The sequence below is a fragment of the Eulemur rufifrons genome, chromosome 2 (assembly GCF_041146395.1).
Source record: "Eulemur rufifrons isolate Redbay chromosome 2, OSU_ERuf_1, whole genome shotgun sequence".
Lineage (NCBI taxonomy): Eukaryota > Metazoa > Chordata > Mammalia > Primates > Lemuridae > Eulemur > Eulemur rufifrons.
The window spans coordinates 89,886,714-89,905,491 of record NC_090984.1 but is presented as its reverse complement, the minus strand read 5'-3'; the positions used below and the strand labels follow the sequence as shown (position 1 = coordinate 89,905,491).

Below are 18,778 nucleotides of genomic sequence, written 5' to 3'. Positions count from 1 at the left end.
AACACCAGTGCATGCACTTTTTAAGTATACAAATACCCACTTGCTCCCATGAGAAAGACTATGACCATCTCCATCACTCACAAAAGCCACATCCCAGATTTCCAAAATGATGCATATGATATGATGGTTGAACCACTGGGCCAGGCTTACGTTATACCTTTCAACAAAATATATTTCATAGTTCATATCTTATAAATGTAGTTTCACTGTAGACAGCAGACAGGAAATCTACCCTTTTTCAAGGCAAGGAGCCCAACTCACATTTTTACTGGCTTACTACTGACTAAATCAAGCCCCAGTTTCTTTATAAAAAAAATACATATATATATATATATATAAATATATATATATATATATAAATATATATATATATATATATATATATATATATAAATATATATGTGTGTGTGTGTATAGTGAGCTGAAAATGAACAGCCACTCCAATATGGCTGCCAAGGATAGGTTTAAAAAATAAATTCCAGTTTCAATTTTGAGAAACCTAACAAGTCCACAGAAAAATTAATGTACTAAATAAAACGTAACTTAGTATTAAACACAGTCCTTTTTTTTTTTTTTTTTGAAGAATAAAGTTCTATAAACTGAAAATCTAGAAATGCACAGTGTCAGGTAAAAACAGCAAGAACAAAGTCCTACATATCAGCTCCTCAATGTGAAGTTCTTTTGGACACTTACCCAAGTCTTCCTAGCATCTCAAACTCAGGAACTTTTGGTCCACATGTCTCTATCTGCAGTGGTTGGTATTCATAGAGAGCTTCTTCAAGTTTGTGAATAGGTGCTAATGAAATATGTTGGCCCTATTAGAAAAATGAAGGAAATTAATACCTTTTGATATTACTTTTATATTGCTAGTTATTTGTAATCATTTTAAAGATAGATTAAATTCTTTGCATTAAAAATACTATCCATTAATTCTGCTGTTCCATGGGTACAATGCATTACATTACTGAAACCCACGCCATAAAATTAACATATAGTCATTGAGACATGATATAAAGGAGGAAAACTAAATCCATTATTAAATTCAAATTCAGCTTTAAATAGTACAATTGTTCCATGTCAATGGTAAAACTCAAGAAATATATAAGCATAGTCCATCCTCACATTTTCCCGTTTTCATTAAACAGCTTTGACATTTTTCGTAATCTATGTTTTTTTAGAAGCCCTAATTAGGGAAGAAAGTTAATGAAATTATTCTGTGCAAAGCTTTGCCACCTAAATGTCTATTCTCTTAAGTCTTTACAAACTTACTCACCATATGTGTATTGTTTCATATCATATACACACATAAAATAAGAAAATTTTATGCTAAAAAATAAGATGAATTAAAACATCTAGGCATTTTTCTGAGAAGAAAGAACTGCTGGATAACTAAAATACAAGGACCTACAGACCATATTTGAGCACAAGTATACAAAATAAAACACCACTAAGCCATGTAACACCATTACACTGAGAACTGCATATTTATCATACGTCCAGGCATAGAATTCTAATTTATAAAAATCACTATTTTTTATATAGTCCATGGTTTCTTATTCTAACCCTAGTTCCGTTATTTTTATTGGTATAGTTCTCATCAATTTCTCTATTTCATACCTTTCTATAAAACATTCTTGTACTTATCAATTCCTCCATTTTCTAATTTATATATTTTTACTATTGTTATATCCCTTAGTTTCCTTTTTTACCCTAAATTACTAAGTTGGATGCATAGTACACATGTTAAATGTTTTATTTTTTAAAATAAAAGTTACAACTAAAAAGTGATAAAATACAATTATAGTAGTGAGGAATAACCATTGACAATGTCTGCACCTAACTCATGGTTTTTCTCTTTAACTAGCTCAGTTTCATGTAGTACCATCCTAGTTAGTTTACAGTCATATTGTTATAGGCATCTCTGACAATGTAATCACAAAAGTACTTCATCAAAAATGGGCAAAGGACTTGAACAGACATTTCTCCAAAGAAAATATACAAATGGCCAATAAGCATGTGAAAAGATGCTCAACATCACCATCATTAGAGAAATGCAAATCAAAACCACAATGACATACCACTGCACATCCATGGCTATTTAAGATGGCTACTATTTTTTAAAAAACAAAAAATAACAAATGTTGGTGAGGATATAGAGAAATGTGAACCCTTCCACACTAGTGGTGGAAATGTAAAATGGTGTAGCTGCTGTGGAAAACAATATGGAGAGTTCTCAAAAAATTAAAAACAATTACCATGTAACCCAGCAATTCTACTGCTGGGTATATACCGTAAAGAAATGAAAGCAAGGTCTCAAAGAGATAACTTGTACACCTATGCATATTCACAGCAGCATTATTTACAATAACCAAAAGATAGAAGCATTCCAGTATCCATCAAGGGATGAATGAATAGACAAAATACATATACAATGGAATATTATTCAGCCTTAAAAAAAAAAAAAAGGAAATTCTGATATATGACAACATGGATGAATCTGAAGACATCATGTTAAGTGAAATAAGCCAGTCACAAAAGGAAAAAAGTTGTGTAATTTCCACTTATATGAGGTTCCTAAAGTAGTCAAATTCATGGAGACAAAAAGTAGACTGGCAGTCAAAGGCTGGGGACAGGAAAGAAGAGTTAGTGGGTCAAGAGTTTCAGTTGAGGAAGATGAAAGAGTTCTGGAAATGGACGATGGTGATGAATGCACAACAATACGGTTGTACTTAATGTCATAGAAATGTACCCTTAAAATGATAAAAATGTTAAATTTTTAAGTTACATGTATTTCACCACAAAAAATTTTTAAAAATGGGTTTTAGATATTCTAATTTCCTCATTTGCCTAGCTAGAATAACACAAAGGAAATAAAATTGCAATGTCAGAAACATCATTAATATTATTTTAACCCCTAAGCTCCATATGTTTCACAGCCTTTCTAAATAAACATAAAACTGTCAAGCTAAATCTTATACTATCACAGAGTAAAACAATTTCTGACCACTTATTCTAAGTAGAGAGCATTACATAGGTTAAGAAGAAGCCTGCCTACATGGGATATTTTAAGTAGCATTCTGACATTCCTGTTTCTAAGTATCTTCTTCAATAAGCTGCCAGGCTCTAAATTCTCCTGACATATAATACAAAATGTCCAGTATTAGTATCACATGTTTAAGCTATGGGGGTGGGGGAGAAGAGGAGAGGGGAAAATACTGCAACAATTAAAGAATCACACTTACTATCATCCCACTAACACTCCATTTTCATTTTAGAAATTAGATAGCAAGGCCCAGAAAGGATGACCCAGAATGGGTATTTTCAAGAGCTGGAATATTTTCCATGGAAGATAATATTTGAGAAAGACAAACTCTGTTAAGTCGTTACCATAGAAGCAACACATTAAAACTGGTAATTTCCTAAATGGTAGCAATAATACTCAACTTACTAAAGTTATGATATCCTATAATTCAAAGTCTTCTCTGAAGTTTGTGGAGATATAAAAGATCATCTAATAATAATAGTTAACATTATTTACTCTGTGCCAGACACTATTCTAAGAGCTTTTTGTATATATTGTATTAGCTCATTAGGATTCACAATAATTTTATGAGATAAGTATTGTTAGCCCTACTTTACAGATGAGGGAACAGAGGGTTAGATATGTAACTCAGTAAGATCACACTGTAGTTAATGGCACGTTGAGGATTATAAGCCAAGTCTGTCAGATTCCAAAGTCAGTGTTTTTCCCCAACTCTCTTATTTTATGGATATGGAAACTAATATCCCCAAAATGTTAATTTTTTTAAGGTCACATAGAGTTAGATTTCCTAATTCCTGTCCAGTGTAGGTTCTACCATACCACAATGCCGTTTAATATCCTATTTTTAGACAACAAAATCATGGTTGTTCAATTTAAAAGTTTTAATGTCACTATGTAAATCTCAGATGCTTTAAACCAATTTTTATACAAATGTTTATACTTTAGATACTTAAAATACCAAAAGCTCAGAAAGAAATATTAAAAAACATAATATTTAGAGAGAAATAAACATTACCCAGTGGTAGTTCTGTTTACCATAAGAATGATAAAGCAAAGTTCATAAATGATACACAAACTAGCCTTCTAACATTCAATCTATCTTTCCTCTTAAAAAAGCGGTGTGAGATAGATGCCAAGTTTCTCAAATCTAAAGCTGTGGAAGAACTTAGAGAACAATGAATTATACTACTTGACATATTAATTTAATAAAAAAAAATCACCAATAACCCAGATGATGTCTTAACAAGTTATATGAGGAAAGTGTTAGGGTTTTAAGTGATTGGAAGGGAAAGGGTATTTAAAAGTTTTCTAGATAAAAAATGGTTATTAAATGTGGTATTCCCACCAAAACAGTAAATGTGATAGATATTATCCTAAATTATCAGAAAAAAGAGGATTCAGATGAAAGAAGTGAAGTGTATGATGCATTTGGCTGGGTGCCAAATGATACAGCATAGACTTAAGGGCTATAGAAAATCAAAAGAGAAGAAGAATCAATAAAAGATGGAAGAATAAAACTGTGAAATTTGTACTAGACCTCAGAGGACAGACAGACAAAGTCTGCAAAAGCAAGGCAATGGAAAGGACATCATTACTACCAGGGCAGTAGGTTGTGTCCTGAGACAATAAGAAAACATAAGGACAGGTATATGGAGAAGTAGCGGTGAGCAGAGAGTGAATCAGTATAGATAGTTAAAATTACAGCTAGAAAAAACACCAAAGCTAATTTGAGTTGACAGAGTAAGAAATCAGAACCTGCAAAACAATGTCAGAATCTCTTTTTTCTATCACATTAGCAAATAAGTGATAAAACAAATGAATGATGTTCAATACAATAAGAGAGTGTGAAGATTCTCTAACACACTACTGGTAATTATGGAATTGCTTTCTTTATGAAAAGCAATTTAGTAAACCTTTAAAATCTTCATATATTTCAATCCAGTAATTCTACCTGTAAAAATTTATAAGAAAAAATGAGAAATATAATCAAATTTTTATTCATTTAAGCAAATGAGTATTCATTGTATTATTCTTTGCTATTTTTGAAATTTTTCATTATAAAAAGTTTAAAAATAGATCATGGGGTCTTTGTTAGTTCTGAAGGAAAAATAGCCATGCATTTATAACAAAGAAATACATAATGCTGTCAAAGAAAGAAGAGCCTAGAATCAAGTAGGGCAAGTTTGTAGCTAATTCAATAATTAACGTTGAATTAATATGGTCCAGATTTGAGTAGTAACTGAGGGGAAGAGAAAAAAAGACGAATTATAATTAAAACTGCAAGAATTGGTAGCAATCTGTTATAGCTGAGGTAGAAATCAAAATGTGAAATCCAGGGAGAGTTGATTAAGAGAAATAGGAAAATTGGGAAAGGAAAAAGTTGAGAAGTGGAGATTAAAAAAAAGATAAAATGCAGACTGGGAGAAAATATCTGCAAGTCACATATTTTATAAATGATTTGTATCCAGAATATATATAAAGAATTCTTACAACTGAATAATAAAAAATATATATGGCCCAATTAAAAATGTACAAAAGATTTTAATAGGTACTTCACATACACACAAAAATATACAAATGGCTAATAAGCCGACGAAAAGATGCTCAATATCATTAATCTTCAGAAAAATGCAAATTAAAAGCACAATGAAATACTGCTTTGTACTCACTAGAATGGCTATAATCAAAAGGACAGATAATAAAAAGTCTTGGTAAGGATGTAGAGAAATAGGAATCCACTGACACTACAGATGAGAATGTACAATGACGCAGCCACTTCGGAAATTAGTTTGGTAGTTTTTCTTAAAGTTACAAATAAATTTACTGTATGACTTAGTAATTCCACCCATAGGTATCTATCCAAGAGAAATGAAAACATATGACCAAAGACTTGTATATGAATGTTCATAAAAGCATTATTCATAGTAGCAAAATAGTGGAAACAATCTAAATGCCCGTCAATTGGTGAATGGATAAAACAAAATGTAGTATATTCATACAGCATGAATATGAATTCATATATTCAACATTTATACAATATACTGAATACAATACTAGTCAGCAATAAAAAGGAATGAAATATTGACACATGCTGCAACACAGATGAACTTCAAAAACATTACCCTAATTAAAAGAAGCCAGCTGTGAGGCCATATATTGCAGCAGTCCCCAACCTTTTTGGCACCAGGGACCGGTTTCATGGAAGACAATTTTTCCACCGATGGGCATGAGGGTGGGGCAGAGCTCAGGCTGTAATTCAAACAACAGGCTCACCACCACGCATCTCCTGCTGTGTGCCCACGCCCGCCCCCCACCCCCACAATTCCTAAGTTTCATGGAAGACAATTTTTCTGGAGCTCCTTATGAGAATCTAATGTCTGATGATCTGAGGAGGAGCTGAGGTGGTGATGCTAGCACTGGGGAGCGGCTGCAAATACAGATTATCATTAGCAGAGAGGTTTGACAGCACAATGAATGTAATGCACTTGAATCATGCCAAAATCTTCCTTACCTTAGACCTTTTGTTACCATTCTTTTTTCTGGTTCAATTTTTTGCAAGGCTAACTCCTTTTCACTATTCACTTCTTCATACAAATGTCATTTTCTCAAAGATGAGAAAGTGGATAGTTAGTATTCTGGATTTTATTCTAAGTGTACTGGGAAGACATTGGAAGATATTAAGCAAGTAAGTGATGGTCTGATTTTTTTTTAATGTTATTTATTCCATCATTTACTCATCTGGAGAATGACCCAAAAAACTTATAGAATAGTTAACAGGGTACCCAGATGAAGAGAGAGACCAGATGGAAGGTTACTGCAGTAGTTCAGGAGAGAAATTATGGCAACTAGCCTAGGATGATAGAGATGAAGAGAAGTGGGTAAATTCAAAATAAATTTTGGAAGTACAGCCAACTTAATACCAAATTATCTAGATTTTCAAATTCTGTAGTCAGAGAAAAAACTGCTGAAAAAGAAAAAACTACTTCCCTGAGGTCCCCAACCCCCAGGCCAGGGTTGAGGCCTGTTAGGAACCAGGGCAGGTCCCTGTCCCACTCCAGCTCTGCCTCCCTCCTCCCCTCCAGCTCTTCCTTCCCCCACTCCCTTTCACCACCACCCCCCATCTGTTAAAAGATTATCTTCCATGAAATTGGTCCCTGGTGCCAAAAAGGTGGCAGACCACTGTTATACTACAAATATCATCATTATTCTTTATCACCAGATAAAGAACAAAGACTACCTTTTGTGCTAACTCTAAAAACAGGCTATGTTAAAACACATACACATTCTCATTACCTTCAGAATGCAGCAAACTATTTAGAATAACATGATTAAATACATTATTATGTAACAAAATTAATAGCAATGGAAACAGTCAATTAGTATATATAGGTTGTTTTATACCAATCAGTATGTGATTTTCTATTAAGTACCACAGAAGAGGTTGTAATTCATAAAGTGTCAGCAATTTAGGCTGATAGGTTAAATGATTATGAAAATCTTTTAACACACTTTTGAATTCAGAACTCAAATTTTTCTATCTTGCTTACTGACTTTTACTTACCAGGCTAGCCTCATCATCTTCAGTGTATTTGCTAATAAGCCCTGTAAGCTTGTTAAACTGTGCATAATTATCTGTTTACCATCTGTCTCCCCCATTAGACTGTAAGGCTGTATGTTCATTACAGCACAGTAACTGGCACCAAAAAGCTGCTCGATATTTTGTTGAATTAATGAATAATATAAAAATATAATAATATAAAAAAGCAGTCACCTGATTTAGTGGTATGGATGCTAGGACAACCATAAGATGATCAGGTAAAAATTCTATAAATTTAAGAATGCTCTCACTAAGCATAAACAATTGTAATTCTGTTAATTACATGTACTATGAGAGTACATAAAAGATAAACCTCCACCTTCTCTAGACTTTAATATTTCTTCCTTTCATTTATTCTTTACAGTTTGTGAATGCTTTTTATCCCTAGGCTAGGAATGTGCTTTCCAGACATTTGAGTACTCATTTTAACAAAATTTCAGATAAAAAATTATGGTTACTCTGCAGCATTCACCCATTCACACAACAAATATTGAACACCTACTCTATGCCAAGAACTGAAAAGTATAACAGTTTAACAGAAAAGTGAACAAAACAGATAGGAGACCCTGCCCTTGGAGAACTTATATTGTAGCAAATCACATTACAATGAGATTGTGCCTTCTACTTTTATTTCTTAGGGTCATTTAAATACAAAAAAAAAAAAAATTGTAGTGGTTGTTTTCATAAACTGGGTCCTTTCACAATATTAAATTCATCAAATTCTATAGAATGTGTTACATTGCTAAATGGAACCAAGAAATCAGAATATTTCACTCTGATAGCTTTAAACCACTATAATTCTAGTGACTATTTCCTGAGAAAATACCTATAGAAAATCAATTGAGGTATTTCTGAATTACTGTTTCCATTTTGGTAATACCTTAATAATTTATGTGTGCACATGTGATTTGTATATGTATGTGTATATATATTCACACACACATGTCTATTTGTACATATTTTTACGGATGTGGATTTTTAAAAAATTGTGTGTACTCACACATAATTTTTTAATGGGATAGAGAACTTAAAGAATATACCTGTCACTATCTACAAACTGTTCATTCTGACTAACATTTCTTTGGTAATTCAGTTGTTTGCAATTTATTTTAGGAGCAAGTAGAGCAATTGTTATACTATGCTGTTCCGGTCACTCTAGGGTGATGTCAGCCTGTCATCACTGCAACAGCTGCATGGTAATAACTTCCTGGTAGCACCTAATTTCATGGTAAGTACAATTCATTTTCCCCATAGAAATGGCTTTCTCAAATTTCTTGAAAAATTTACAGTAAACAGTAAAATGACAAATGAGGGACAAGGCCCTGCATGTTAAAAGGTAACTGTGTACTTATCCTGGCACTGCCTCTAAACTAGAATGAACTGAGGTGAAACAAATACTTTCTGTAAGCTTCATTTCCATCGTCTACAATGGGGAATGGGAGAGTGAGTAGGGAGACTGGACCAGCAGGTCTAGCCTGCTATGATTTTATGACCACTAAGTGGAAATAAGCCACTGACTCACAATGTATCATAAAAATAAACAGAATTTTCTTAATTTTAATGTAAAATAATTTGATTATATATATACTAGAGAAACAGCCAGTGGAAAAAACAAATAAGCACTAATCCCTGGCTTCCCAGCTCTCTACTAGAATCATCAGACAACATTTCCTTTCTGAATGTATGTTTGGGAATAAGTAGACTGTAACTTAAAAAAAATTATGACTGGATCCTTTAAGCATCCTAATGATAACTTACTCCTACAAATCAGCCTTTATGAGCACTCCTTATCTTTTAAAATGTGGTGCCTAATAGCTTGATTACCAATTTCCCCCCCCCAATTTTCTTCTCATGAAACAAAAATAAGAACAAAAAAACAGGCTTTTCCAAAATATGAAAGAGGTTTCATCTTGTATACACTAGGAGCAACACCATATTTTTTCTAGCTCTTTAGCAATGTTGACTTCTATTCAAATATGTAAGATATGCTTTAAAACATCAAAGAAGAATTTCTATAACTATATAGCTGGGGTTTAAGCTTCTTGTTCATCATTAGAAATTAAATGATCCTAAAAGAGCTATATATCCTCACCTGGCCAAGCCAAGTCCCAGAAAATATTTCTAGAAAATTCACCCTAGAAACTCATCAAAATCTGTTCACTGCAGTGGAGTTACTTTAAAGATTTGTTAACCAAATTCATTTGTATTCCCCTACCTGAAACATATACTACACAGAAAAATGTTCTTTAAAAGCATTTCAACTCTGTTTTTAGAACTTTTTTTGTTATACCAATATAACAAGTTCTTCCCTTGAGAAGGAACTTTAAAAATAACAAGTAACATATTTAGAAATGGAAAGGTTGGAAAAAATTAGGAAATAATATCTACCACTAAAAGATTCCTAGTAAATGATTAATATCATTAAAGCTTCTCAGATAATATATAATTACAACCAATCCTTGGATATTTAATAAGCATTCCTATAAATTCCTTTGTATTGGTTTAGAACTAATATGGCTCATATAGAAGCTAACTGCAACAATATATTTGTGGACACATGCAATTATTTCTCAGAAATCCATGGCTCTCAAACTATAGGAGAACATGAAATATAAAAGGAATGGCATTGTCTTTCTCTGCTTTAACTTATTTTGACTATAATTGCATTCATACAAACTTATCTCCCTATCTGAAAAAATACAAAAAAAAAAAAGACAGGAAAGAAACTAAGGTAGTCATCTTGGCCTCAGATAATTCTATATCTGAAACATCTAAGAAGGATCTAAGTGTTACCTAGAAGGACCCTAAGTGATATGACTTAGTTCAACACAACTATATAGCGAAGTGCCAGGGATTAGGTTCTAAGATCAGAGCAAAGCAAGAAATGGTCAAAATAACCCCTCAAAAGTCCCTTAAATAGCCCATGAGGTATACTACATTGTTCTGTGCATATTTTAATCTCTTTATACAAATCCAACTCAGCTAGTTTTTCCTCCAGCAATGGAACAGATTGCCGTTTCTTCTGTGGAAAAACAAAGTTAGTTTACATTTGGCATCCATGCTGTTTAAAAAATGTTTTTTACTAGGGGGAAGAGAGAGGAATTCTTTGGTATTTTTCTCCCTGGTTTGGTGTTGTTTTCAACTTTAGCTGAATTCATGTAAGTTAAATGTACACATGATATGACATTACTGAACATGGCAGGTATTTGAATGTTCATTCAGTTGAATTCATGGAAGAAATGGCATTTGAGAGACTGAAATGGAGAGGAAGAAAGAGCGTTCCTAGTGAAGGGAATTTCAATACCAAGAGGAGCTTCAGTATAGTACTGAAAAGAGGAGTTAGAATATATAAAGTATAGAAGAAAGAATGGGAAGAAATAGAAATGCTGAACAAACTTAATTATTAGTTTCATTAAATTATAAGATAAATAATGGAAATAGGGAGATATGGCAGTAGCTTAAAGGAAAGGTAGGGTCCAAGGGAGAGATTTTGTATTTTGTTTTGTTTTTGTTGTTCTAGATTTTATTTTTCCTTGGGCATGATAAATGATGCAATGTTGAAAAGTATTATTTTTACATTCTTTCTCTGATGCTTGTCTTGCTATTGAACTACCATTTGTTGCCAAGAGGACACAGTGTACAGCAAATCGTAGCTGTTTCTATAAAAAGATCAGAAAAGAAAAACATCAAGGAAACTATTCGGTGAGACAAAACCTATTTCCTTCAAAAGAGTCTGCATTGATTTTAATAAGACCATATTTGCCAGAAATTTTAAAAATAACTTTTCATATAATGTTTTCAAAAGCAATTTCAAAAATTATTTCCAAGAAACAATTCTTATCTTTGCACTGTAAGTGAACTTTTAGTTCACCGGCAATAATACTTATACATTAAGTTTAAATTTCTGAATGTAATAAAATATAAAAATTGCTTTATATAAATTTCTCTACAAATATTAAACATTTTATTATGTAAGCAAAACAAAAATGTCATTTAAGATTAGTAATCTTCTAAAGCAGAAATGTTTCTCAGTGAAAAGATAGTAGAAAGCTTCTTTATACCATTATAGAGACTGAATAATTTAAGAAATCATAACTTACTTAGATCTGAATCCTTTGTGCCTACTATAGTACTTGGTAAACATTAGGAATGTTTGTTTCATGAATGAACAAATGTTTTATAATGATCCCTCTAGTCTTCTACCCCATCTCCCAGAAAACCTACATAACAACTCTCTCAGTTCTATTTGAGGTCATTTAATGACAAAATGAGCAGTTATTGTGCCATTCTCATTGTAGAAAATAAGTGAAGAGCAAAGCCAAACTGTCACTGATTTTACGTTTCTTCTGTCCTAAAAGGAAACAACAAATACATGAATACTCTAACCATCCCAATCTAACTTCCTCAAGCCAAACACACAACCACCACAACCACCACCACCACCATCACACTCACAAAACCATCACGCAATTCAGGTCTAGACTCTAAAATGCAGAATAGAATAGACTATTTAGGATACTGCTTCCCTTCTCACTTTCAGTTTTGCATAAATTGTCTTTTACTAAAGTCATGCAGATATGGAATATGACTGCTAACTTGAAGTTCCATTCAAAGGATACAGAAATACTTACTGAACACCTACTACATGCCAAGTACCTTATTAGGCATTATATATACATTTGAGGTAAGTACATTTTTATCTATTTTACAGGAAAAGAAATTGAAGCTCTCCAAGACCAAGCAATCTACCCAGGTTTTAAACTCTTATACTGCTAGAATCTACCAAGCACTTTTCTATTACAGGACTACAACATCAAAATTCATTTCTTAAACATTTAGAGGATGTTAGGCACTGTGACGGTATAACAAGAAGTATACCACCAGAACTAACCCGACTCTCAAGCATTTAACAATATATGTTTGAATTTATATTAAACATAAATTATAAATTGCTCATTTCCTTTAAAAATATTAACATTTGCCAAAATGTGAGGCCTTTAAAATTAACACACAAGTGCTTTGTAAATAAATTACCCCAGTTCATTAAAACATATCAATTAATTTTTAGAAAATATTCACATTTAACTTTTCCATAACACATTTAGATTGATGCAAATTTCATCTGTACTGAGATATGTGCTTCCTTTTTAGATACTCTCTTAGAAATTCACTCTTCTTTTCATAACAAGCAAAAATATTATCTTCTTCAAACAACATACAAATTGATGGCTTGTCTGTGAATCAACGTAACTGCAGACACTGTGAAATACGAACAAGACTATTCCAACTAAAAAGAATAATTACTAGCAATGCATAAGTAAACTACCTTTCTAGAAAGTTAATTGTGCTAATCAATCATTTAAATCACATTTTACTGTACTTTAACAGTTACTTTTCATAATTACAGGTGTTTTGTTTATGATGTGAATTACAAAAGAAATGCAGAGAATTCACAACCTTTTGTAAATTTTTCATCTGGGAACATATGTATGTGATCACTAAATATAAGTGGTGGTCCCACAAAATCAAGAGTACACAGATTATCACATCATTTGCTTTAGTTTTACAAATTTTTTTTTAAAAACTAACTTTATTTTATAACTTTCCTTTAATTAAATAATTAACTATTTAATTAAAAGAGAGGTACATTTAGTAAAACAGTGCCCTAAAGGACAAAACAAAGTAATTTGTATGGGAAAGTTTAATGAACACAGCTTTGAAGCCCATCTGGAAACTACAGGCTTGATAAAAGTATGAACATTCTACCAGTTGCTGAGACAGGTGCTACTGCCAATCAGCTGCATTGGCTGAAGCACATTCAGATTACTAATGAATCTCTATACTAAAACCAATGGATGCCTATCATTTTGTTATAACCACCATTTAAAAAAAGAAACAGTCAACTAGTACAATTCTAGGTAAAACACAACTCCACATAAGCTCTGTATCTACTTAATTAGTTATTTCATTTTCCAGTATTCTTTGTATTAAACTCAAAGCATTGGCTGGAGTCATGGGTCTTATAGTCTTTCCACAGGCTATTTCTGAGTTATCTCTATTTACCATAAATATATAAAAGTATGCCTGAGATTCTTGGAGAAAAAATCATACTATATAAATATAAGATCACATTTTCTTTGTTGTTGTTAAATTTTGAACCTTTCCATCGTTAGCTCAGAAGAAATATATACGACTTGTGGAGGAATTCTCTAACATCTGCCCTTTATTATGACTCACCCACACTCCCCTGCCTTCACCCCCAACATGCACATATACTCCTGCATACGTTGCATTACCACCATCATATCCTACCTTCATTATATCAATATTGCTTAGAATTTAACAAATATTAAAATAGTCCATGTTTCCAGATCTGGGCAATTATTATAAAAATGATTCTGAAAATCTTTAAAAATACGTTGATGCCAGGTGCCAAAGAAATTATTTTAAATCCATTTGAAAACATACAAACATGTATAGATAAAGAGAAAATATATTCGAAGATTCTTTTTATGATTTTCCATCTTTTTAATGTTTTAAGTTAACAGTGATTCTTGAATCTAAAGTAACACTATCTGATCTACCATGGTTTTAAAGTTGCTTTCATTCAACTGTACATGCCTGTGACCTCCACAACGACCTCTACAAAAGCAGTTGTGCACTTTACTGTGGTGCAAATCCTCACGGACAAGTTGAACCTGTTCTTTTTGGCACTGAGCCCTTGTGCTGAACGCACAGCTGAGATTTATTATAAAACGGGAACTAAGGGGCATTATTTCACAACATTTATCCTTCACATATAACCAAGTATAATCTTTTACAACCTTTGAGATCTCTTAAATAAACAGATCTTCTCTTAATTGCACAAAGAGTTTCTTGTCACCAATCATATGGCATATTGAGATTCATTTTACTTTAGGAAAAAGCTAGCACATAAAGCATATGCACTAAACAGTTGTAAATATTATTCTCCCTCCTTAATATTTATTCAAAAATAATACTTTTAATCTGCAGACCTGACAAAAATTATCAGCCTTGCTGTCTTTAGTAAGATCAATGCAATGAAATAATTAATAAAAATCTGTCTTCAAGGATCTGTACTTTTAAAAGATACAACACTCTTATAGGTCTTTCAAAAACATTTCAGAAAGCACTAAACTTAATTTTATAGCATTTTGTGTTTTCTTTTTAATTTCAAAGTTCAATTTTATTTCAGAATTTTCCGTAGCATTTCAAAAACACTTTCCATTCTAACAATTTTGAACTGGACTCTGATATACAAGGATGCTGTCAGACAACTTTCTTAATTCAACGGATCTGATATACCCTGGGGGAAAGAGGAATTTCACCAGTTCTAAGAAGTATCTCTAATAACAGGAATTACCACACCATTTAAATTAAGTCTTCAGGATTTGCTAATTGATCTAGCATCAAGACTTGCCTTGCTGAAAACAAAAAAAACTAATACAATCTCAAAACTATTCTATTCTGAAAGTCAGGTTCAAACTAGCTTATCAGCTAAATTGCTCAACATTAAGGACACTAAAAAGTGTTGATTCAGGTGACTACTTCCTTGCTGTAAATTCTTCTAATTTTTTTCATTAATATCAAGTGTACAAACTATTTAAAACACCTGTAGATCTTTTCACAATGAATTTTTTTTAAATGATTTACTATTAAGCTGATTTCTTTTAATGGTGACAAAATCTAATAACATTTTCAGAAATTAGGAGTTTGGCACTGAGCAAAACAGACATGTTCATACAGGCACCAAATACACTTTGTCTTCAGTTAACTAAGAAATTTCTTTTCTTAAGTTGAACATATTCAACAACAGAACCATATTGTTCCAGTTCTAAGAAAGAATGTTTTAAATATATTATATCTCTAATACTTTCTCCCTCTACCTAGTGAATATATGTAGAAGTTTACAAATTTAAACTTTTATTCATTACTAAAACAGAAAACATTTTTTCTTTCAGAAATACATAGTCTTTCAGAAAAAAACTGTATTAAGTTTTAAGTGTTTTTCAGGCATTAACATCTTTAAGCAGATAAAATTAGCATATAAGAAAATTACTTAAAAGTCATTTTCATAATGTTAATCTATACATGAGGAAATTAAAAATTGGTATCTATAAAACATGGATCAAATATGTAAAAACTGCCTTATGACCTAATCTTACAGTGTTCTCATACTATGTCAACACTGGTGGTATATTTTAAATGCCTAAGATCTCTAACTCATTTTGTAATACAAAATTCAAGATTTCTATAATATTCAAAACTACTCTTGATGTGGTCATAAGATAACTACAGGTCAACATCCAAATAACTTAAAACAGCTGTAGGAACAATCTTAGTCCCCATTTATTTTGGTTCTTCATGCCACAATAGCTTTCACATCTATGTATCTTCTTTCTAGCAAGAACACAAGCATAGGCTCTATCAGCCTATGACTCCTCATGTTATATGTGCCCTTAGAATAATACAATGTTAAAAGCACAAATCCTAGCTCTACTTTGAGCATTTTTTTATACAAGCCTCAGTTTCACCTGTAAAAGTATTTAAAAAGATCAAATAAAATACATTTAAAGGACATGACAGAGTCAAGTGTCTACAAATTGCCACCAATTATTATTATTACATCATCATCATCAAGAGGAGAAGGAAGACGAGGAGAAATATTTTGTACCACCTCCACAGTCATTTAACATTACAAGATAAAATTGCTACAGGCAATCACTAACATATGAAAGATAACCTTTCAAAAATCTGTCTCTAACTTAGATCTCAAAATATTTTTCCTGCAGAAACAATGTTATAGATGATGTACAGTTCTAGACTGACAATATATAAAACACATTAATTATCTTAAATTTAGTTTGGGGCCCTGGGAACAATTCTGGATAGAAAAGAAAGTTTACTTTCTTTTTCCTGAATGCAAGCATTGAATTGGGCAAAAATTTAAAATTTCCTAAATTTTAGCTTTTCCTCATTTTGTCTTTTGCATTCCTATCCAGCACCTAGTACATTTCTGAGGCATTGTATGTCCCCACACACACTAACAATAAGCTCCTAATTGGAAACACTCTACTCAAACCTATTGTGAGTCTTAATGTGCTCCCTGATCTTAAGCCACCAACCTGCACCTACCACAATCAAAACTTCCTTGTATCAGTAAAGGTGTTAGGAGGAAAGAGATTGAATTGCATGATTTTTACTTAGCAGACATCTGGTTTTGATTATATTATTGCTGTTAAAAAGAACATTTGTAAAACATTTTTTTCTTGAACAAAATACAAAGCAGTAGTTGTCTTTAAAGAAACAGGCTAAGAACTTTTCACTTATCATTTTACATCTTGCTTAATGTTTTTGTATTTTTAATAAGTGTCAACAGAGATTATCTGGGTCAAATTTTTTCATCTTCATATTTCCCTAGTAAAAAACAGATTTTCAAAAATCACTAACATCTTTCACAATAACTCAATTAGAGTAGCATCAGGAGTTCCATAATGAAGACTGGGAAGAACACAGAAACGCTGGGAACTTTGAATGTCTATAAATAACGAAAATCAGGGAATCTTAAAAGCAGACAGGCTATTACAGATCATCTCCAGTTCTACCAACCACTGGATTTTTAAATCCTGTCTTCGATATCCTTGCCTGTGGCTAAACATCTCACAATCTACCAAGATAGGGCAAAGCACCAAAATAGGCTATAGATATGCCTGGGTCTCCAGATAAATCCATTAAAGTACGTACCTTAAATGAATACGACACAGGCAAAATTTTACACATCAATTAATACATATGAGCTACAGGATTTGTCTCACAAAAGCTGAACTAGAACTTTTCTTTTCTTCAGATTCCCTGCCTCTTAAGACTTTCTAGGATACATGATTCTTAAGGAAAGCAAATAGGGACATAACTCGGAGATATTCCAGGTTCGGTTCCAGACCACATGATAAAGAGAGTTACACAAATTCTGTGGCTTCCTAGGGCATATAAAAGTATGTTTACACCACACTGTAGTCTATTAAGTGTGCAATAGCATTATGTCTAAAATATACTATACATACTTTTATTTTAAAATACTTTATTACTAAAATATGCTAATGACCACCTGAACCTTCAGTGAGTTGTAATCTTTTCTCTGGTTAAAGGTCTTGCCTGTATGTTGATGGCTGCTGACTTGAGCACAATAGTACTTGGTGAAGGTTGGAGTGGCTACGGCAATAAAGTTTGCCAGCATCGAATGGCTCTTCCTTTCACAATAGATTTCTCTGTAGCACGTGATACTGTTTGATACATTTACTCACAGTATAACTTCTTTCAAAATTGGAGTCAATCCTCTTAAATGTTGGTGCTGCTTTATGCTTACTCTTACGGTTATAAAAGTCTATTCTTTAAATTACTTGCGTTAATATAATATTTTAAATTCTTTAAACCTAGCTATTAAAGTCCCTGATGGCACCTAGCCTATTTATAACTTAAAGCAAATCATTCTCCCTTTGTTTTAGACTGCTTAAAATTTTGGCAGATTCTATATCCAATTTAAGATTTGTCCTATGTTTGGAGTTAGTCACCTAATCACTCTTTTCCTTTTACTTTGTTGATGTTGTTGGTTTCTTTATTTTTTAAAAAGTTAATCTACCATGTTATCTGTGGAGGAAAGAATAGGTTAAATCTGGGAAATATTCAGTTATTAAATATGAAATGTATGATTTCCTTAAGTACTAAGTTTGACAATTGATATCTCTGACATTTCACTTTGACATTTGTTTTATTTTTATTAAGAAGTTACATCTTCATTCTTTAAAACACATGGTTTGGCTTGTGATTATCTTTCAAATTTTTTTTTAGAGCAATTTTTATGAAACCATGGGTAAATAAGAAATTCATGTTATTTTCGAATATGAGTTCCCTCATGGAACCAATGCAGTGCAGACAGCTGGAAATATCACCAAACTGTTTGGGAAGGATGTGGCTAATGAACACACACAGTACCTCAATATTTTGAGAAGTTCCATTCTGGTACTTTTAATCGTGAAAACAAGCCACATGGTTGACCTGAGACCAAGGTGGATAATGATGAGCTCAAAGCTGTAGTGGAAGCGAATCCATCTCAACTTACG

The 18,778-nt window shown here is 32.3% G+C and overlaps 1 protein-coding gene across 2 annotated transcripts in view; it reads right to left on the bottom strand.

The window, feature by feature from the left end:
- The window catches only part of MNAT1 (MNAT1 component of CDK activating kinase), a 193,803-nt gene that overhangs the window by 75,473 nt on the left and 99,552 nt on the right, over positions 1 to 18,778 (bottom strand). For both annotated transcript variants that reach the window (XM_069465030.1, XM_069465032.1), the window contains one exon: positions 694 to 815. In XM_069465030.1, coding sequence (XP_069321131.1) covers positions 694 to 815 — 122 coding nt within the window. The remainder of the gene's footprint in view (positions 1 to 693; positions 816 to 18,778) is intronic.